This window comes from Orbilia oligospora, assembly GCF_000225545.1.
Source record: "Orbilia oligospora ATCC 24927 unplaced genomic scaffold scaffold00054, whole genome shotgun sequence".
NCBI lineage: Eukaryota > Fungi > Ascomycota > Orbiliomycetes > Orbiliales > Orbiliaceae > Orbilia > Orbilia oligospora.
In genome coordinates, this window is record NW_011645611.1 from 1850484 (window position 1) to 1872250 (window position 21767).

At 45.5% G+C, this 21767-nt stretch overlaps 9 protein-coding genes across 9 annotated transcripts; 3 read left to right on the forward strand and 6 right to left on the reverse strand.

The window, feature by feature from the left end:
- Positions 1 to 168: 168 nt before the first annotated feature.
- AOL_s00054g572 (uncharacterized protein) lies at positions 169 to 1560 on the reverse strand (the record flags this gene model as incomplete). Its single annotated transcript, XM_011121888.1, has 5 exons — positions 169 to 310; positions 371 to 798; positions 858 to 928; positions 1069 to 1139; positions 1223 to 1560. The coding sequence occupies 5 exons, from the start codon at positions 1558 to 1560 to the stop codon at positions 169 to 171; spliced, it is 1050 nt and encodes a 349-aa protein (XP_011120190.1).
- A 920-nt stretch (positions 1561 to 2480) lies between these two features.
- AOL_s00054g573 (uncharacterized protein) lies at positions 2481 to 3988 on the forward strand (the record flags this gene model as incomplete). The annotated part of the gene is made up of 3 exons (XM_011121889.1): positions 2481 to 2688; positions 2769 to 2998; positions 3065 to 3988. 3 exons carry the CDS (start codon positions 2481 to 2483, stop codon positions 3986 to 3988), a joined length of 1362 nt encoding a protein of 453 aa, XP_011120191.1.
- A 1288-nt stretch (positions 3989 to 5276) lies between these two features.
- On the reverse strand, positions 5277 to 5664 carry AOL_s00054g574 (uncharacterized protein; the record flags this gene model as incomplete). The annotated part of the gene is made up of 3 exons (XM_011121890.1): positions 5277 to 5480; positions 5559 to 5566; positions 5637 to 5664. 3 exons carry the CDS (start codon positions 5662 to 5664, stop codon positions 5277 to 5279), a joined length of 240 nt encoding a protein of 79 aa, XP_011120192.1.
- A 1656-nt stretch (positions 5665 to 7320) lies between these two features.
- AOL_s00054g575 (uncharacterized protein) lies at positions 7321 to 10471 on the reverse strand (the record flags this gene model as incomplete). The annotated part of the gene is made up of 11 exons (XM_011121891.1): positions 7321 to 7382; positions 7478 to 7573; positions 7864 to 7984; positions 8093 to 8166; positions 8315 to 8616; positions 8674 to 8831; positions 8900 to 9409; positions 9465 to 9733; positions 9793 to 9907; positions 9962 to 10021; positions 10085 to 10471. The coding sequence occupies 11 exons, from the start codon at positions 10469 to 10471 to the stop codon at positions 7321 to 7323; spliced, it is 2154 nt and encodes a 717-aa protein (XP_011120193.1).
- A 1368-nt stretch (positions 10472 to 11839) lies between these two features.
- Positions 11840 to 13026, forward strand: AOL_s00054g576 (uncharacterized protein; the record flags this gene model as incomplete). The annotated part of the gene is made up of 3 exons (XM_011121892.1): positions 11840 to 12477; positions 12572 to 12714; positions 12788 to 13026. 3 exons carry the CDS (start codon positions 11840 to 11842, stop codon positions 13024 to 13026), a joined length of 1020 nt encoding a protein of 339 aa, XP_011120194.1.
- Positions 13027 to 13309: 283 nt separating this feature from the next.
- Positions 13310 to 14841, reverse strand: AOL_s00054g577 (uncharacterized protein; the record flags this gene model as incomplete). The annotated part of the gene is made up of 7 exons (XM_011121893.1): positions 13310 to 13750; positions 13822 to 14122; positions 14191 to 14282; positions 14348 to 14442; positions 14498 to 14560; positions 14619 to 14632; positions 14699 to 14841. 7 exons carry the CDS (start codon positions 14839 to 14841, stop codon positions 13310 to 13312), a joined length of 1149 nt encoding a protein of 382 aa, XP_011120195.1.
- Positions 14842 to 15194: 353 nt separating this feature from the next.
- Positions 15195 to 16463, forward strand: AOL_s00054g578 (uncharacterized protein; the record flags this gene model as incomplete). Its single annotated transcript, XM_011121894.1, has 3 exons — positions 15195 to 15459; positions 15545 to 15777; positions 15840 to 16463. 3 exons carry the CDS (start codon positions 15195 to 15197, stop codon positions 16461 to 16463), a joined length of 1122 nt encoding a protein of 373 aa, XP_011120196.1.
- Positions 16464 to 16745: 282 nt separating this feature from the next.
- On the reverse strand, positions 16746 to 17699 carry AOL_s00054g579 (uncharacterized protein; the record flags this gene model as incomplete). Its single annotated transcript, XM_011121895.1, has 1 exon — positions 16746 to 17699. One exon carries the CDS (start codon positions 17697 to 17699, stop codon positions 16746 to 16748), a length of 954 nt encoding a protein of 317 aa, XP_011120197.1.
- A 537-nt stretch (positions 17700 to 18236) lies between these two features.
- Positions 18237 to 20420, reverse strand: AOL_s00054g580 (uncharacterized protein; the record flags this gene model as incomplete). The annotated part of the gene is made up of 9 exons (XM_011121896.1): positions 18237 to 18702; positions 18768 to 18907; positions 18968 to 18993; positions 19065 to 19110; positions 19165 to 19254; positions 19319 to 19478; positions 19540 to 19996; positions 20103 to 20131; positions 20275 to 20420. 9 exons carry the CDS (start codon positions 20418 to 20420, stop codon positions 18237 to 18239), a joined length of 1560 nt encoding a protein of 519 aa, XP_011120198.1.
- Positions 20421 to 21767: the final 1347 nt, after the last annotated feature.

Below are 21767 nucleotides of genomic sequence, written 5' to 3' on the forward strand. Positions count from 1 at the left end.
ATCAAACTTGCTGGGTGTAGAGGATGGTATCATAAAACATTCTTTGCCGTTAAGATTCAAAGGTAATCTGGATTCCTACCCCATCCCACCAAATTTGATACGGCGGTTGCGCGCTATGTATAGACATCACAATGATCCCTTTGTCTTCCTTGACGCATTTGGAACTCTTTAGGCAGCGGAACCGCTGATGAAGAACCACTTGTCAATGCTTGGATCAATTGGAGCAGGGGCAAGGTTCTGGTTCGCAGGAATTGGTGGGATATTTTCGAGGGTAGTGCGGAAGGGTGATGCTCCGACGGTGATGTTGGCGCTAGATAGCCAGAAAGATTAGCCTTTGTTTAACGGTGTGGGTACATGATATAGAGCTTACGTTGTGATACCACCGGCATCAGTCTGCCCGGTGATCAACTTCTCCCAGGCCTCGTGGGTCTCACGGATGATGTCGTCGGCGTACTTCTTGTTCTTGCATTCACCAGAGAATGCGAACTGGTTCTCGGGCTTGCCATCTGGGATTTTGTAGATGCGGAACCACTCATTGGTAGCCCTGAGAAGACCTGGCAAATGACGTTCGACATCCTCAACGTCGTTGAGCTTAGGAGCAAGTGGGTCGTTAATATCGATGACAATGACCTTCCAGTCGGTTTCGCCTTCGTCGAGGAGGGCCATGATGCCGAGGACCTTGACCTGCTTTACCTGACCGGTGAATCCAACATTCTCACCGATTTCGCAGACGTCGAGCGGGTCATTGTCCCCCTTAGCCTTGGTCTCGGGGTGGCTGGTGTTGGGGTCTTCCCAAGTCTAGAACGTCATTAGTTTCTACCAATTCAACTTATTGTTTCGTGAGTTAGGGTGCATACTTGAGGGAAGGCACCATAGTTCCAGAGGTATCCCTTGTGGGGGAAGCAGTTTCGGACGAATCGGAGCTTGCCTAGACATATACCATTAGAAATCATAGAACCCAAATGGATGCAAAAAGAAGGAAGAGAAAGAAAGGAAAAGAAAGAGATAGAAAAACAAAACAAACAAAAAAAAAGGAAAAGGAAAAGGAAAAGGAAAATGGATACATACCCTTCTTGATATCTTGCTTGATGGGGTTCAAGAGCTCGTCCTTGCTGATTTCCTGCTTCGCATTGGTCCACCTGCGGTTCCATTCGGCATTCGTTAGAAAACTACAAAACACGACAACGGAAGGTGGGGTACCATTAATTTGGATAGAACATACCTGGGAATCTCAACGATCATGTTAAGGATAGTTTTCTGCTCATTGGCATAGAGAGGGATATCATGGAAAGGAGAGATAGGCTGACCGTCGGCCTCGATGAAGACACGATGGTCGAGGGTGAAAGGAGCACCGACCTTTCGGACGGAGTAGTATGGAGGCATCTTTGAACCAGATGAAGGTGAAGTTGAAGTGGAAAAGTGCTGAGCGATGAGCGATGAACGGGCGTGAATAGAAGAAGGGAAGGGAGAATGAGAAGGAGTAGTAGCCAGTCTGACGGATTGATGGAAGAAAGAGGTTCTATTCACAACTGTCCGAAGCAGATGTGGGCAGAATCTCATTTATATGAGGTGGGGGAGGATGAGGGGTTATGTTATTATGCTAATGGGCAGGGAGATATCTTATGTAACTGCAATAGCACAAAACATATAAATAGTTAGCGGGATAGTTCTCCACTTGATATTATATCGCTCGACAAGAAGAAAAAAATGAGAGCAGTTCCCTGCAAGCCCCGTCTGGGCAATATGTAGTGGGAGGGAAGAATATATCAAATGGGGACGAGGGGCAGGCACACCATCGGCAGGCTATCTAATTGGACGACAGAACTTAATTTTCGTGTCAATCTAATGGAGATAGTCGAGTGTGAAATGGTGAAGCAATTGCAATTCCAAATGCAACCGCAATTAACTAAGACAATCGAGTACTTCTATGGTAGAAGTACTCGAATACTTGCGATATAGGTACTTAAGTGGATAGTGAGGATGAAGTTAAAGCAACAGATGGAGATGTGTTGGAGATGTCGTTGAAATTGAGGTTAAATGACGTTGAAGCGGTCAACTCACCTGAAAAGATGCTTCTTCAATTGGGTACTGAGGCAGGAGGTGAGTAGGACAGGAAGGGACGATGTGAAGGGAGACGGAGAGGATGCCGCAGTACTCTGCGCCTAGTTGCTGGCTGGCGGGCTGGATCTCTCGGCCTCGGCAATCTGAAAAACTTTTTGTCTTTTGTCGCAGTCATTCCGATCCCTTCAGCTTCACCTCACCCAACTCACTTACTCATCTCGACAGCAGCTAGTATCACCAACCTCAACCTCAACCTCAACCTCAACTTCAACCTCAATTCGGAATCATATCTGCATAATTCGGCCCTTACTCAGGTACTCGGCTTCAGCTACTGACCGACCGGACGACCGTGCATGAACCGTCTCCTTCCTTCTGTCCGGCAAGCTCTCCGACTGCACCGCTTTCGATACTATGCCACTATGACCATGACCGACCACGCCATCGCTCCACCCGTTGTTCCACCCAACGAGCCCCAGCCCGATAATATCCCGGCTGGCAACATCTCGGCAGATGCCCCTGCTGTTCCCGCTACAAAATATGGGAAAGTAGTCCTGGCTCCCATGGTCCGTTCGGGCCAGCTTGCCACCAGACTGCTATCCCTCAAATACGGCGCTGACATCGTTTGGGGTATGCATGTTTTTGTTTTTTTTAATCTCTCTACAACCTTAATGCTAGAACCGAGCTCTAAATCAATTTGCGTATTACAGGTCCAGAGACAATCGACAAGTCTCTCATTGGCTGCGAACGAGTTGAAAATCCAAAGACCGGTTGTGTCGACTATGTCAGAACAGGCCTCATCTTTCGTGCTTGCCCTTCTCGTGAGAAGTCAAAATTCATCTTCCAGATGGGCACAGCTGCACCTGATACCGCCGTAGCTGCTGCAAAGATCGTAGCTCAAGATGTTTCGGGTATCGACGTAAACTCTGGATGTCCCAAGGTAACCAACCAAATCACCAATAACTTCTCGAACTCTATAGCTAATCAAAGTCTCAATTTCGTGTAGCCCTTCTCTACCCACGCCGGCATGGGAGCAGCCCTCCTTAAAGATATCCCTCGTTTACTCTCAATCCTTACTGCCCTCGTAGAAAACGTCGGCCTCTCCACCCCCTACGCCCTCCCAATTTCTGTCAAAATCCGTCTCTTACCAACTATAGAAGAAACCCACGCCCTCGTAACCTCCCTCTGCAAAACTGGAATTTCAAAACTAACACTTCACTGCCGAACCCCACCCATGCGACCTCGAGAACCTGCCATCCGCGATGCTTTAGCCGGAACTGCCAAAATTTGTAAAGAAGCCGGTGTCGAATTCTTCGTAAACGGCGAAATTAAGGGCTGGGACGATGCTCAACGGGTTATCAAGGAATACGACATCGATGGAGGGGCCATGATTGCTGTCGCCGCTGAATCGAACCCAAGTTGCTTCGTCCCAAATCATTTAGGTGGCCCAAAACCTTGGAGAGAAGTCGTTACCGAATACATGTTGATCGCGATGAGTGTTGAGAATCCGATTTCGAATACCAAGTTTTGTATTTTGAACATGGTTCCCGGGAAGAACGAAATACATAAGGTCCTGTCGAGGGCAAAGACATACCGGGAACTCTGCGAGGCCTTAGGTTTGGAGTGTACATACCCCGAAGACTTGGACCTAGGAACGCTGAAAACGCAAAGAGTGAAGGCTCAGGAGGAAAAACAAGCCCAATTACAGGTAGAAAGGGCCGAAAGGCAGAAAAAATTGGCGGACTTCAAGAGAAAGAAGACAGAAGCTGAAGGAGAAGAGAAGAAAGAGGAAGAAGGTAGTAATAAAAGAGTCAAAGTGGACGTCGGAGAAAGGAGTAATGCAACCACAGGCGCCGCCGTGGCGGAATTGGCGGCTACGGATATGCTACTACCCGGTGGTGCCGCAGAACCCATTCAGGCGGTAGTGTAGTGCGTCATATATTATTTCATTTGATTGATCTTGCTTTTGGCGTTTCCCCAGTTTTTAGATTTATACTGTACTATAGGTATGCAAGATGACAGCTGCATGATGGGATGGCGTTTTTTCCGTGCCTTGGAGGGAGGCAGGTCTCGATCTAGATGTTTACCGAATTCGGTCTCTTTAGAGTTGAGGGTTTTGCCATATGTTGAAGATATATAAAAGTTTTTTTTGTTTGAATACCAAGCAGCATTTATTCTGGACGTTTTTATGCAATTTAACTTTGTTCTTTATAGATTCTTTGGCTATCGAACATGCTTAGATGATACAATGCTCTATCATCTTTTGAAAAGCTGGAGACATGGAAAATATATATATTCGCTCCGTGAAATTGTTGAAAGGTGTGGTTAGCCAACAGTAGGAAAAAGCGTATGGTATCTTGTTTCCCCCCCGCAGATAAAAAATGACAGCAAAAAGGTAGAAAACCCGAAACGGGCCAGGCGAATTTGCATCGGAAATGACCAAAAAAAAAAGAAGAAGAGTCAACAGTGTATGCGGCTATACGGGATCGTGATACTGATGAGGGCGACTGGTTGACAAATGGGGAAATATATACAGTCGAGAAATGAAGATGCAAAAAACCAGTTTCAAAAAAAAAACTCTCCAACACCGATGGGGTAATAACAAAAGGAAAGGAAAGATGTGATGGAAGGAAAAAAAAGAAAAAGAGGAAGAAAAAAACGTTGCACGCTGCATCGTTATAGAAAAAAGAGTGTGAACTTTGTGATACGTAGGTATGAAAAATAAAAGGGAGTGTGTGTGGTTGGGTCCCGGGAAGACGTTTGGACCCGGAAGGATTCCGTGTTTAAAAAGTTGTCGATTGTTTTCGGAATTCGATTGAGCAGCGCAGTCCATATGGGAACATCCTGTGGGAGAAAACCAGTGAAGAAAAGGTGTCGATTCTTTTTGAGTCGGACCGAATTAGATATTCTGTATAGATGAGATAGATGATGGCATTCTATTTGTGTGCAATCGTGACGTTTTAGGGCGTTAATATTCTGTGGGTTCTGGTGTAGTCGTCCTCGTCCGTATTTTCTTTAGTCGTCGTCTTTGCTTTCCTTTTCTCGAAATAAAAATAATAGTGAAAAAGGTAAGAGATAATTCTTCTGTATGCATATATCGTGCTATATGTCTATTACTAGACTAGCCTTTGTCGAATGCATATTGCACTGCTCTTCTTTTTTTATAATAAAAATAGGTAGAGCACACAACATTTACTCGAAGTGTGAGAAAGCCAAATTTAATAGGCTCCGAAGACACTCTTCCTTCTATCCTTCTTTGTACTGCCACTGCTGACGCTGCCGTGCATTTGTTGGACACTGACGTTGGGATTCTTTTGCGTCATCGATGGGCCGTAGATGTATTCTCCGTCGATGTAGTATGCGTCGCAGATGAATGTTGTACGGCGAGAACGCTTGGTATAGCGTTGTTCGAGCTTGAAGAGCTATATTTAATATCGAATGTTAGTAAGAAAATCTTATACGGAAAATTCAGTAGATGTTTATGCTGTTGTAAGACTGACCTCGATCTCTGTAAGTAATAGCTGATATTAGTAACTTGGAATATTTGGAGAAATAATGAGTAGCGGGGAAAAACATACTCTGAGAGAGCTTCTCGAAGATACCCATTTTTGGCAAAAATATATTAAACTTGGGAATTTAAAATGTGACGAGGATAGATATCGATATCGCGTATTGTGCGTGCCTGTGGTTCCCTTAGAATTAGTCTCCCATGCTTGCGCATTAACCTCGACAATTGAGGGGGAAGGAATATCCCGTATTGGATAGCACTTCGGAACCTGCATACATACGAATTCAGACGAAAAAGAACTCCCAAGCGATTTAATGGAAACAAATTGTGATTATGTTTTCCTTGTGGTGCAAAAAAGTATATAGTCGTAAATTAAAAAAAAATTATCACAGAATGAGCGTGGGTGGTTTTCTTTTAATGAGAGGAATGCTGCCTGATTCGAGGTTTCTTTCACAATCTTTCCTTTCTTCGCTTGCTGACCAGGGAGAATGCAATTATCCGCCTGTCACAAAAAATGGACCTTGGGACGAAAAGGGCCGAAATAGCGAAGCGGAGTAAGAAAGCTGTGGATTTTTTTAAATAGCTTTTGCCCTCGTAAACCAAGAAATCAGCCTGAACTTGAAATCGAATTGTGAAAGCAGAAATCCAAGAGAGACCAGGTGAGGGGAAAGAAAAGAGGGAGAAAGAGAGGGAATAAAATGGCTGGAAGGGGTTTGTTGGAGTTATATGGGCCATGGGGAAAAACGGCCGAATCTTGGGTTACGGCCGGCCGTAAGAAGGACTGGATGTGCGGGTCTCTCTCTTAATTTCGCTATTTTTCCCACCACGAACAAAGGAAGTGTCAAGCGGCCTTGCCTTGTCTGCTTGTGGGTGGATGATGGCCAGCTGCAAATGCAGGGTCTGGAAGGCGTTCATGATGGACTTGGATTCAGCGCATTTGGGAAAGGGGCCGGCAAGGGCCCCATCAAGGGCAGGGATGCCATCCTTCGAGACATGCCCACCAACGATATTCTGCGGTGGGGCATGTCCGACCTGGAGTTTAGCTTCTTTACTGACCCTCCCGGTTTTATTTCCTCAAGTCGACGGCGAACATGAAAATGCTCAGAAATTGACAGCTAGAGATGTCTTGAAGAAAATGCTTTGGCGAGACAGTCTAGCTCTGTGAGGAAAGGCCTGGGCAGAAAGTTTTTTTTATTACAGTACCACAATATCGATCGAGAAAACGGAAAACAACCTCAGGAGATAAGTCTTGTGCAGTTCCAGAGTTACACAGGAAGTTAGTTAGTATCATACCCAATCGTCAATATCAGTGAGGAGCCTTGACTTAGCTTTCGGTTTTTGTCGATGGCAAAATGTTAGCTTCTCGGAATGAAAGGCCAGTTCTAGAAAGTACCCGCGGATATGCATGTCTTCCCTTCCTATGTATGTAAAGGCCCACACGAGGTCGCATGCAGCAAGGCAGATGCCTTGTCACCTTTTCATACTCCTGCATGCATGCGCGAGCTGCAGTGCAAGCTCGATAGTTTGCTCGGGAAATGTAAAAAGTGGATTCCCATCTGTTAGATGTCATTGTCAAGGTTATAGTATGTACAGTACATATTGGGTACTCCTCACGTCGACATCTACAAAGTAACAATAATATAGCTCGGTCGTATTCAATAAGGGTTTGAAACTTATGCATGCGGTGGCGTATTTTAGACAGACCCCCGCCAAGATATTCCGAAATCGTCAACATGTTGTATTGCAGGCTATCATCACGAATTCAAAGTCGTCGACGTCTTATCTGTATCCGCTCCTATCGACAAAACTTCTTGGGCTAGACAGTCGTTTCATGCGGGAGTCAGCCTATCGATACATTTCCGGGCGATAAAAAAAACAAAAGTCCAATCAAAATCTTCAACGATGACTTACCTGCCCACATGGATGCATAAACCGTTCCACCATCAACAAGTTCCTGATGGGTTCCCTGTTCAGCGACCACGCCGTCCTTCAACACAATTATCTGATCTAGAAACCAAAAGAAGCAGCCATTAGAATCATTCAATCAAAATCTCGCAATTGTGCGGGTCTAGTCTTGAAGAGGCATAACCTCAGGGGCTCAGACATCAGACAACTGAAGAGTGGGGCAAGAGAGACGATCAAAGCTCCCCCAACGAGCTGCCTGGGTTGCATTTCCACCCCAAACATGGCAAGCAAGGAAGGCCCCGGTTAGGGAAAACGTGGGTTTTTTTTGCACCATGTGTATCAAGACCTGCACGTTCAAGAGGGGCAGGTGCACAGTTTTCGGAAAGACATACCACTGTCAAAGATTGTGCGCAATCTATGAGCGACAAATACGCTTGTCCGCTTCTTTTCCTTGAGGATTCCATTTATATTTTGCAATAATGAAGTTTCGGTTTCGGTATCCAGGGCTGATGTCTATATGTTGTTAATTATATTTCTTGCATATTAGCAAACCGTGATCCGGGGATTGCATTAATGCAACGCAATTAATGTTGATGTCTGTTATGCCGCAGTGAAACTTACAGCTTCGTCAAAGAATAGCATCGGTGGGTCTTTGAGGAGTAATCTCGAAACTGCTAGCCTTTGCTTTTCTCCACCTGTTTATCGATAATTCAGACACGCGATCATAGCGTTCCTTAAGATTAGCCAACCCCAAGTCCGGACAATAGCTAAAATTGGGAGCACAATTATGCCACAGCCAAAAAGTCATAGCGAAAGTTTTCCAAAGGGAAAGAGAAATTATACCTGATATCATTAGGCCTCGTTCGCCTACTTTCGTTTGATACCCATCGGGAAACTTCGCGATAGCCTCGTCGATGCGAGCGCGCTTGGCTACTGCTCTGACCTCTTCGTCTGTTGCGTCCGTCCGTCCGTATCTTATGTTGTGTTCTATAGTGTTGTTGAAAAGTGGAGTATCTTGGGGAACGACACCAATGGCTTTGCGGAGAGACCCCACAGTTAGGTCCCGGATATCTTGCCCGTCGATTAAAATGCGACCGGAGTCGACATCATAATACCGGAATAAGAGGCGCAAAATTGTGGATTTCCTACCAGGTTATCAGCTAATTTTTATTAGAACTGCCGGTATCTAGACAGCTACATACCCGCACCCACTGGGTCCGACAAAGGCGACCTTATGGCCAGCTGGAATAGTAAAAGACACATCCTTAAGAATCGGCCGCTCAGGGTGATATCCAAAAGAAACATTCTCGAACTTTATCTCGCCGCCTTTGAGCACAAGCGGTTTGGCATTCGGGGAGTCCTGTATCAAAAATTAGGCTGAGGGTGAGAATAGAAGGAAAACAACAAGCGACGGATTGGTACACTTACCTTGACAGTTACATTCACCTTTTGCAAATTGAATAAGGTCTCCATGTCCAACAAAGATTGCCGTAGCTCTCTATAGACGCTTCCCAAAAAGTTCAAAGGCACTGAAAGCTGGAATACCAATTGATTGATCATAACGAGGTCGCCAACAGTCATAGTACCATCTACCACACCTTGCGCAGCAAGGTACATCATTGCCGTCAGTGCTGATGAGAAAATGATGTTCTGGCCACAGTTCAAAAATGCTAGCGAAGTTGCAACTTTTATCGACGCAGACTCGTATCCATGTAAAGCTTTATCATATCTTTTCACTTCAAAGTTTTCGTTATTAAAGTACTTAACGGCTTCAAAGTTAATTAGAGAATCAACAGCAACGGTAGCAGCGGCATTGTCGGCGGCATTGGCTTGTTTTCGGAATTTGGTTCGCCATGACGTTGTAACAATTGTAAATGCTGTATACGCAGACATAGTCACCGCTGTAACAACGGCGAATTGGGAACCATAGTTGTACGTCTATTCCATCAGCTACAAAGTCATCTTAGCGAGATGAAACATTGGATATTCTTACCAATATACCGCAGACCATCGATATTTCCAGCAAGATTGGCAGAATATGGAATACCATGCTTGTCAATACAAAACTGATACCCTTTGTTCCGCGATCAATGGCTCTCGTAAGTCCTCCAGTTTGCCGGGTAAGGTGGAAGTTAAGATCTAGCCGCAAAAGATGGTAAAAGACATCACGAGCAACCCGACGAATAGCCGTTTGTGCAACCGTTGCGAAGACAGCATTTCGGATTTCCTGGAATGCAGTAGCTCCGACCCTCGCCAATCCATCTATCAGTTTGTTAACGGGGTCTTCATCTAAATTTGTATAATGAATTGAAGAGACGAACATGCTAAAATTAAAGACCCTGCTACTGCTGCAGCAGTTCCTCCAACGTGAGTAAAATCGATGTTGAGTGAGTCGACGATTGATTTGAAGTAGAATGGAACTTGAACATTGAGGAGCTGGTTGGATGTTAGTTTCAAACTAACACCAAGAAGAAAGATACATCAAAATACCTTTGCTCCTATGAGTAGACTTAATGCAAGGCCAACCCTCACACGGGTCCCTAGATTATCCTTTAAGAACCAATATTCAGTACATGCGAACATTCGGTGCATCCAATGATGAACGGAAGGTACCTTTGGCCATATATAATGAACCATGTCCTTCAGAATGGCCCAATCGGCTTTTCTTTGAGCGGACTTTGAGGCTTCCATCGAAGCCAACAGTGGGTCGGCTACTTTCGTCGCCTGTTTATTCGTCTGTGTCTTTTTGTCAACCTCAGCCTGCAGGACTTGAGGAGTCTTTGTCGCACTCTTGACATCCTTTGCTAGTGGGGTAGGGTTATTTGTAGGATCTGTCGTAGCATAGCGACGGAATACCGTCGTTACATGCTGTTGAGACCGATATAACCCACTGTCATATTTGAATTTCGTTAATGGCCGCACAGCAGCCTTCGGCACGAATACGGATGCATGTTGATGATGCCGCGCGCAGACCTGTCCCAGTCGCGCGAAAGGCTTCATCTTGAAGTGCCGGCGAGTCGCGACTCCCAGGCGATATCAGAATCAGTATGCAATGCGTGACTATATCACCACATCTTCAGCACGGGAGCTGGTCGGATTCACTGTACAGGTACTATAAATATTCTTGGTCGAGCGAGGTCGGTGTTGTTGGTCAGCAAACGGATGCATCCACTAATTCCAGATTTAGATTCGATTTGGTTTAATATTAATCTAGATCTAGAATCTTGAGGCTTAAGATTTGATAACTCACCTTCTCGTATATTTTAACCCGGTCCCAGCCGATTTTTGGGGGAGCCGAATAGTGCCTTAATGCTGGCCGATTGCGCGAATAGCCCTTTAGCTTGATATCATAGCATATCGATACCGGTTTCTCGGGATGCGGGATTCTGCCTTAGTTCGATTTCATCATCGATCGAGCTCGGTGATGCGGCAACAAAAGTACAACATGTAACAACACAGAAGATACCGCGGATATCGATAGGCGTTCGAGAAAGCATCTCTACTCCCAAGTTTGCAAAATTCCTCGTGTGAAACCATTCCATGGATGTTTCCGCATCTACTCCTTTTTCCTGCAGTTGTTGGATCATATCTTTTACATGAAATTGATAACTGGGCAAGTACAATTTATGTGCCATACTGGAGCACCGACTCTTATGGTATCGACTATTGATATATAAGTATATACTCTCACATGTTGATATTTTAACTTGATATCCGCAAATTATATAACTGCGCTCTCATGTTGTAATCAAGACACATACAGGTTAACCTATTGAAGAATTTTGATCTTCATTACTTGAAAGCTTTATAAATTTTGAACTAAACCAGGATTATCTATGATAGGTTCCCTTTCGACTACCCTTCTATCAAAATTTTGTAATTAAAGGAACGAGAGTTCGAGACAACTAGATTAGTTGTACATGTATACATCATTATTTCAATGCAATGCTTCTTTATTTCTATATATACTGCTATATGCATGGTACTAGCTGCAGCAATTGCAATCGTGCCTCTTACACAGATAAGTAAGTCGGTACCAGCGCAGGGTATCTGTATCAGCATTTTGTCATAATTAACACAACAAGCGCAACACGAGCTGCACAAGCTTTTAACTGTTGGATGGAGACGTCTACGATTGGATGATATCATTACAGTCGATTTAGGCTAGATTCTGGGACCCCGCCCTGTTACACAGGCGTTTTCTATTTACAGTGTTACCACTGCAGAGCCCCTTACTTAAGTTGTACATCCTAACAGATCGTATAGAATTTCAATTGCTCAATCATACGGCCTCTAGAGACGTCGCACTATACTCTATATTTATACAATCATACGGTTGGCTAAAAGGGATTCTGAAGTTTTACAATGATGGCTTCTAAAATACCCACAATCAACTTCTCTCAATTTCTTAACGGCGACCCTGAGACTCGTCTTGTAATTTCCAAGTCCATCGTCCAAGCCTTTCGTACATACGGCTTCGTCTCTCTCACCGGCCACCCCGTTCCTCTATCTGAAGTATCCGGAGCCTTCAAGTGGACAAAATTATTCTTCGATCTTCCTTCCGAAGTAAAATCTCTTGCTCCACATCCTCCAGGGTTTCTTCACCATCGGGGGTACTCCCACCCGGGGCTAGAAAAGGTCTCGAACCTCACTCGAGGGACAGATACCGATTCTTCGCTATCCCAGACCAGGGGAATTCCCGATATCAAGGAATCTTATGAGATTGGGTCGGAGCATTATCTCGAGCAACCGAATATATGGATTCCTCAAGATGTTCTACCGGGGTTTCAAGAGTTTATGACGAAATTCTACTGGAATCTGGCAGAGTTTTCAGCAGAGATAGCAAAGGCCCTAGCGTTGGGTATCGGGCTTGACGATGAAAATTACTTCGAGAAGTTTTTTACAGGGCATCATAATCAATTGAGATTACTTCATTATCCCGAGGTTGATGCTAGTATTCTGGAAGAAGGAAAAGGCGTGAGGGTTTCAGCTCACCGTGATTGGGGGTGGGTAACCCTTTTCAATCATTGTAATCACTTGAGTATATTCGGAGATTCAGATCTGGTTGCTGACATATACCTTTTTTGTGACTATATAAAGTGCTTTTACATTACTATTCCAAGATGATTGTGGAGGACTGGAGGTGGAAAGTCCTAACAAACCCGGCGAGTTTTTCAAAGTTGAACCGGACGAAGGCGCCTGTCTCGTAAATATTGCAGACTTGATGGCACGCTGGAGCAATGGTAAGCAGCCATATCACTATATCAGGAGTGGCATTGATACTCAGTATCAAAGATATGTTAACAATTCAATTAGATTACTTGCGGTCAACATCCCATAGAGTGGGTCTTCCACCGCTTCAAGATCGATACACTTCTGATGGGGGGAAACGGACTACGAGGGCTAGGTATTCGATTCCCTACTTTGTAACTACAACTCCGGAATCAGTTATCGAGTGTCTGCATCCCTTTACCGACGAGGCCCATCCGGCGAAATATCCACCGATCACCCAATGGGACTACAGTAAGTCTAAATCGAGCATGCAATATAGCTAGCTAAACACATAGTCTCGCGGCCGATCAGTACGTGGATCCGGAATGAGTCCCGGGGTAGGCCATTCCTCTATGCGTTCGCTACCTGGCAGGAACTTTACACATTCACAGTAATGGATAAAACTGGAAAATTGTATTCCTATATTTACATCCTGCAAGCTCAGGCGTCTTTACAAGATTCTTTTCTTTATAAACAAAGAAACGCAACTAAAAAATGTAGTACTTACAATAAATAATACTTCCTTCCCACAACGACTATGAACAAAAGGGTGCTTGGTAATTGTACTTAGTGATAAATATCATCCTGTACATGCCAGTATTTCCTCTCTTCCTCCCTCTCCTTCTCTGTCATTGGCGGCAGGTCGTAATACTTATTCGATCTGAAGTGTCGGATGTAGCGTAGCATACCCTCACCAATGTCGTCAACCTTGTCCATACCCAAGTCGGCAAATGTCTTTGCGGTAGGGTCGATTTGATGGTCGATAAATTCTCTCTCAACTTCATCCACACTAGTCAATGGCCACCAGACGTATTCCCATGCCGCACGGTAAATCTGCTGGAGTTTCTTCGGAACATTGATGTGTGTTAAGTTGCGTTTCGTTTCGTTCTTGACCATCTCACGGATTTCACCCATGCTGTATTCCTTGGGGCCGAAAAGTTCATAGGTTTGACCGACAGTTGAGTCGTCGTAGGCGATCCTCTCAAGAGCCCTTCCGACGTCAATAGACTACCGAGCAGGTATGTTAGAATTTCAAGCAGTCATTTCTGGTGTATGGGTGTATTGGCGTCTCAACATACATGAACTGGACGGAATCTCTCTTGAAGATTGTTCGAAGTGATAAGGTATCTCTTTTGGGCATGGAATAGAAGCAGACGGTCTTCCTCTCCCCAAACCCTGGCTGGGCGGACAATGGTAGTCTCAGGGAAGATAGCCCTAGCCTCAAGTTCACCCTCGGCCTTGGTTCGGTAGAAAGCAGATGGCGAGTTGAGGTCGGCATTGTGGGATGATACGTGAATATATCTGTCGATATCGTATTTGGCTACGGCCTCGGCGATACGCTGGGTTCCTTCCACATGAACATCCCAAAAGTTGAAGTTCCTAGTACGAATATCCGATGAGTACTTTGCCAATTGCTGATATCGGTCGGTGGGTAAAGGAATACGCACTTGGTCTCATAGTCGCGGCCGATAAGGTTGATAACAATATCCGAATGTCGTACGCTTTCCTCGATGGACTCTGTGTTTCGTAGGTCGAATTCCTGATAGATCGTATAAGCCGGGCCCGGCCCCCAAGATTACAAAGAAAGATACGGGCTAATCGTACCAAGAATGTAATACGTCCCAAGTCACCGGTGACCTTGAGATGTCTCTTCCACATCTCCTCTCTGTATGGAATAACGACATTGCATCCAGTCCGGGCTACCCATAATGTCAGTGTCCACCCCCCTATATATCCTTAAGATATCAGTCGCACCTAATCGATTGACGATATAACGACCCAAAAAACCGGCGGCGCCGAAGACTGTAGCGGTGTGACCTATTCCGAGTCGTTAATTGGCGCTTCGACGTTTTCTCCACCAAGGATTCAAAGTTACCTCCGAGAGACGACCTGGATATCCATTATATCAGCGATTGGCCATGCACTAGACAATAAAAATGGATATAGCCACCGTACCTTCCACCACCTTGCCTGTATACCGGCTTCCCCGTCCTCGTAATAGCGATATCGTGGATTTGTCGGGCGTTTCGACCCGCCGTGGTAATGGGGTTCAAGACCACCGGACGGGCATGAGAGGCGATAACCCTCGCAGCCGACATGATGGAAGGATGGCGATATTGTCCTCTCGTCCAGCTGCTAGGGAAGCGAATGGGATGTCGGGGATGGCGGGGTGATTGAAGCCGTCGAAAAGCGTCTTTGCATGCGTAGTTTGGAAGAGGACTGGCTTAGTATCACGAAAAGCGAATGATGTCGTTGGCTGGAACCCATTTGTGTTGTTTCGGACCAACCTCAACTCTCAAGCTTCACCTCGACCTTGCTTCAAACATCCAGAACCCCAGTTTCGACCTTCAGCTCCACCGACGCTTCACGACTTCATACGATCCACATACCTCCCGACATCCGTATACACCCTCGAATCCCCTCCGACTATTTAATAGAAGATACAGCAACTATGACCGTCGACATCGAGGCGTTCCTGGCCGAGGAACGCGACAAGGCCGATGAGGAGCTTACCGTCATGTTCCTTCAGTTCGAAGAACTATGGTCACGAAAGCTATGGCATCAACTAACTGAGTCCCTGCTGGAATTTTTCAATAAGCCCCAAAGTGGGAAGCAAAGATTGTCGATATACCAGACTTTTGTTCTATCGTTCGCAGATAAGATAAACCAGTTGAATCTGGTGTCGTTAGGGCTGTTGGCCGCGTCACATATCCAAGGTACGCGGATGTCATCTGGAAAATATATTATAGCCTATGATATAGCTTTAGGGAATCACGGGATACTGATAAAATATCTATTTAGATAAGAACGATGCCCTGAACTTCTTAAATGAACTTAAGGGCAAGGTCAAGGGGACATCGCAGGAGGCATACGTCTACGCCACAGTTGAAGCGGCAAAGATCAAGCTCCAGCTAGATGATTTTGAGGGTGGAAGGACAGACTTAGATGAATCTGAGAAGATCTTAGAGAAGTTTGACTCTGTAGAATCGATGGTTCATGCTTCTTTCTACAGTGCTAACGCGGATTACTATCATGTACGTTATCTTATCGCTTCACCGACAATCCATCAACCCCACTAACCCACACTCCTCTCTAGGCACGACAAGAATTCGCCTCATACTACAAGAACTCCCTCCTTTACCTCGCATGCATCAATATCGATGATCTCCCCGTCGCGGACCGTCAGGCTCGCGCCTATCTCCTTGCAGTCTCCGCCCTCGCTGCCGACACAATCTACAACTTCGGAGAGCTTCTTCTCCACCCCATCCTCGATTCTCTAAAAGGCACACAACACGAGTGGATACATGCCCTTCTCTATACTTTCAACGAAGGAAATATTGGCAAGTACGAGGGCCTTACTGTGCACCTCGCCAAGGAGCCCACCCTTGCCAGTCGTGGCGATTTCTTGCGAAGGAAGATCCGGCTGAGCGCCCTCACCGAGGCTGTATTTGTCCGACCACCGAACGAGAGAGCTCTGTCGTTTGCTACAATTATGAAGGAAACACAGGTGGCGCCGGATGAGGTTGAGCATTTGTTGATGAAAGCTCTAAGTTTGGGATTGATTCGGGGATCGATAGATCAGGTTTCGGGAATTGCAAGAATATCGTGGGTACAACCTAAGGTGCTGACTATGCAGCAAATCAAGGGTATGAGGGATCGGTTGATTGAGTGGGATTCGGGTGTTAGCCAGTTGAGCGTTTGGATGGAGAATAAGATGTAAAGAGACATCTGTAGATAATCGCCATCAAAAGTAGGTCTTTAAAAGCCACAGCAGAGGAATTTTCAGCTGTATTTTAGCTATAGCGGAGATAGAGGCGAGCAGAAAGTCATAATATACTACATTCAATATGACAATTGTCGTAGCCAGAAAGAACGAATGAATATGAAGTGAACAGTATTTTATACAAACCGTACGCCAACCATAATACAATCCCAATCCCGAACCAAGTCCCAGTACTATTTTTATTCCATTCCCGTTCTGTTCTTATCCCCATTGTGATTCCTATTTAGCACCCCCCTCGATACCATCACTCAGACAAACCTCTCCCTCGGGAAGTAGCTTCTTCATCCTTTCCTCCCTCACCGCTTCTACCCCACCGTACCCCTCCGGATCCCTCATCTTCAGAAATGCTTGTACCCTGCCATCTTTACCCACATCATCCCTCCTTATCCTCCACAGATCCCTCTGGATATCTCTATTCTTCCTATCTCTCTTCTCCTCATATGACGTATTAAACTGGTCCACCCTTGACAACTGTATCAATATCCCCGTGAAGGACAGCAACATAATAATCGTCACAAAATTCTTATGCGCGGTTATAGGCTCTGCAGCACTAGCATGCTCACCAGTGGAAGTGCCTCCACCCGGCGAAGAGTAGTAATTCCCGCTACCGCCACCCATACCTTCAGCTTTATACCATCTTTCCCAGTCCTCCCATGTCGCGTTCCCAGCTGGAGAATTCTTCCAAGGTCCGGAAGCATATGTTGCAGCAGTACGTCGTTTAAAATCCGTATGTCGTGGAACGGTGTTCCAACCTACCCCGAAATCATCGTATGCTTTTTTCTTCGCTGGATCGGATAGAAGCGTATTTGCAGCGACGATGAGACGGAACCTTTCGGTTCTTGTGGTTTTGGAGAGTAATGAACATGGATGGTCGGATGGTGGGATACAATCTGGATGGTAGAGTTTGACTAATTGGTAGAAATGTACTTTGTGATAGATTGATAAATGAGGTTGGTTGAAGATTTCATACGGGGTTAGTTGGGAAATCGGCTTGGTCGGCCAGCTGTGGTGGGCATTGGTGGCATAGAAACGGGATTGGGGTTTGTGATGGGGCTCAAGGCGGGTAACGTGGGACCTATCGGTGATAGGAAGCAGGAGGAGGGAATGGCAGCTGCTGGCGAGAATGCTGCATTTTGGGAGGATTGACGAAGCTGACGGCCGGATTGCATACATGGCCGAGTACGAGTGGGTTAGGTGATCATGGCAGGCCTGCTGGATGGTGATAATAAGAATCAACCGTTAAACCGGGGTTCAAGGCTCCCCGCGATGTGTATTAATATTATTCTCTTCGGAGGGTTACTCCGTATGTTTAACTGAGGTCGCATGCGGGCCGGGTGTGCGAGATTCGAGGTGGGTCCTCACCAAGCATCTGCATTCACCCGATCGATCCAGCTTCATTGCATTGCATGATTTGCATTGTATTAGCTTTTTGACAATTGCCAGTTAACGTACATGGAGACAGTAGACAAAAATAGCCGCCCTTGTCGATATCAATATCGAGTCCGATTACTGAAAATAAGTATTTGCAATCCGTACAGCCGAAGATAAACATTTAAAAAAAACACCGGAAGACTCCCAGTCCAAAGCCTGACCACCCATATTACATTATCATGTACCAACCCATCATCAATAAACCGTCCCAGAAATTTAAACACCGTGCCAGAAAATAAAATAAAAGACAAAATGCAGGATGAACCAGGGCGTAGAAGACTACCGCGCCATTTGACTGCGACTCGCCAACTCAATTTTCATTTGCAACCAGTTGAAAAATGACGGCGATTTGCAGAATTTCTTGTAAAAGGCCTCCTCCATTTTGTTTCGTTGAAAATGCGTCTTCCCCTTAAACTCGACTCCGCTCCCGTGCTTTGACAGCATCTGGAGGAAATCGACTTCTGAAAAACCCTTGTATTCGAAGGGATCCACGGCGGATTTAGCTGTTATTAATTGCGAAAAATATCTGTCCAGAGGTGCAAGAAATCGTGCGGTGAGATAGGCGAAATGTCGACGGACAAGACGGCTAATATCGACTGGTGAGCTATCGCCTTTGCAAGCTTCATCGAGTTCTTTGAGAAAACCCCAGTCTCTAGAGACATATCCTTTCGGCTCTTGGCTGACTATGTCGAAACCTGCTTCTTCTTTGTGAGGTGATCTTGATTTTCGATTTCTATGTCCGTTTCTACATGGAAAATTAGAGACATACTGCTTCAATAGTCCACGTTATATTTTTGGCCGATGACTTACTTTGGCGCTGGTTCTGTAAGATTAACAATGTAGGGCATGTCTTTTGGTGAATGAATTAGAGGCTTCTTTGATGGTTGAGATTGAAGTCGTTTCAATATGAAAGGATTTGTTATTCCGACCAAGTAATGGTTCGTGTTTGGCTAAGATAAATTTAGATCAGCAGGCGAAAAAGAAGGGTGTACAAATTGTATTATCCTTACACCGCCATGAGATTGTGAGAATATGTCTTTTTAGTAATTGATTATGTTAGTATCGGTATGGCCTTGATAGCTACTCGTGTATGGAAGTTGCTCTTACCTGAATGCATAGTGATGTAAGGACGATAATCTCCAGCAAAAGGCACCTGTTGTAGAAAATGTTAGAAGATTCGAACGACAATGCCAGAAATTCCACATACAGGTCTGATAAGATCGAAGGCTAGCGATACAAACTCGCTACAAAACCGAGGGTCCAGTGCGAGGGCGACTATTGGCTCGCAGAGAAGTATCTAGGAAGTATTAGTACTATATTGGAGCTAGGTATTCATTCTACATCTTTTGAGGAACCCTTACCCTTTCGTAGATTATGTATAAATCGACAGCATTCGGCAGACACTCAACCACTTGCTTCCAGGAACCAACGGGGTCTAATGCAAAGATGTCAATCGGATGGTTCTGCTTCACCGACTCTTTGCGTACAAGTCCCTGCAATGGATAAGAAGCGTGTAGAGGACTATGGAAAAGGTTAGTCATCATACTGTACTATACAGTTTGCAAGAAACTTTGGTACTGACATGTGAAGGTTGAAGATGGATCCAAAGAAAGGGAGTTCCATTTGCCCAGGTCGCGGGGTTGGCCAATTGACGATTTGTGCGCAAGCAGACTCCATCAAAGCCGAACTCGCACTAAAGTCTAGCAGAGGCAAGGTTTTTGCCAGCATTTGATCTCGAAACAAAGACGTGAAGTCATGTTGTGAAATGACCACGAATGATTTCTGGCCGTATTTTCTCTTTACGGTCTCGTCTCGCTGTTGGCGAAACAAGCAGTAGCCGAACCAGAACTCGGGATGAGACACTAACTCGGACGAAGGAACTTTGATATCTTTTGATGTGTGTCGAAAACGGAAGTGGAAGGAAGTGTCTGTTGTGAGGTCATCGGGGTTATTTCTATCTGGGAAACTATTGAAACAGATAGTCGTCAAGTCCGCCGGGGAGAACGGCGAATATGGATAGATCCATTCAATCTCGGGGCCTATACATATATACACCAAATAGTAGAAATGATTAGCTAGATAATTCTTGTAAGGACATAGATACATCTTAGGAAGTCTATATGTGGAATAATTCATATGACGAACCTAAGTCAACGTTGAAGTCGCATACGATGCTATATTTAGTAAGGCGTAAAATTATTAGCCATTGATGCCCAGCATCATTGTACACGCATATAGCGAGATATCTTGTAGATACACCTGCTTGTTATACGCATATACATCGAATTCGAGCTAAAGGACTAGATTTATTACTAACAAGGCTATGAGCCATTCCCGCAACTTTTCAACTGAGAAGGTGGATTCTGGGACGATTCCCTTCAATTCATCGAGTCTGCGCGCTTCCGTTTGGTCCCCAAAGCCGGAATCGTCGTTGCTGGTGGTCTCTTTTTCCGTCCGAGACATCCTGTCACTGTCTTCAGTGATGTTTACAGTTCGTCCGCCTACAGCCTGCAACTGTTTGAAATATCCCCCGCCGCACTACTGCTGGTGTTGTTGTGAATTTGGAGGTGTCGAAGATGTCACATTCGTCAGAGACAATCTGCAATGGATGGCAGGTACTGAATGAACATGTACCCAGGTGAAATGATGAAAGAATGAAAATTTAGGAATGAAGATCAAGGACAACAGGCGACTGATGGATTTCTTTTAGTAGCTGGGGGGGAGAATCTGCTCGGATCGGTAGAATAGATTAATAGCTAACTAGTAACTAGCAAGCAAGCAAGCAGTATTAATGTCGTACTCTACGCTCTGCCAGCGCTGCCAGCTTCATGATCGGATTTGGTAGTCCGTTTCAAAATGCCCTGCCAGACCACGCCTGCATAAACGAGATTTGATGCTGACCGCCTGCAGCTGGTCTTCTGGCAGGCTTCCAGGACGTTTTTTGTGTTTAAAACCCCCGTTTGGTATTTAGTAGACCCCACCAGTCGTTTGTGTCAGTAATGGCTTTTATCATGCATGGAAGTGCGTATAATTAACAAATAACATATGCACATGCGACTTGGGCAGGAGGGAACGAAGGCGAACGAAGAAAGAAAGAAGGGGAACAACTTCGGGTCGCTTAAGGCTAAAGTCGTTCTAGATCCTGGGTCATGTTGGCTTTTTAAAATTTGCGACTCGACGGCGGCGGTCTTTGAGCCTAGAATACCAGCCAGGACCCGGCCAGGACCCTGGAAATTTCGATATGATACGCCGCTGGGACGAAGCCCAGTTTAGTTAGCGGTGCCGCAGAAGTGGGATTGCGATTGGATTGGTTGCAGTGCAGCGCTGTGAAGATGTACTCCGTAAGTGGTGAAGCTTAAGCTTGGCCGGGTCACCGATAATGCAGCCTCCCCCGCAGGGACTGACTAACGACCCAGGTAACCAACCGGACCGCCATCTACGTCTTCACTTTTGATTCGATTGGTGATTGCTGTCTCACGTCTTCCAACATCATCATCGACATCACCCATCTTCCATCTTCCATCTCCATCCTTTCGCTATCTTTCATCAAACCGCTCCTATCCCTCTAACCACCGACATCCAAAATCTCCCTTCACCTGTCTCGCTGGGGCCTTTCGGTGGACATTTCAAGCTCGGGTAGCATCCTGGTCCTTGACGTAACCCACACCCTCTCAAGCTATCCCTCGGGCCTCTAGTCCTACTCCCAACTACGCATACAAAAGTTCCAAGTCGCAGTAGCTACATCACATCATTAGCGGCACTTGAGTAGCTTCGCTCATAAAGAAACATAGTGGTGGCCTCTTCCGAAAT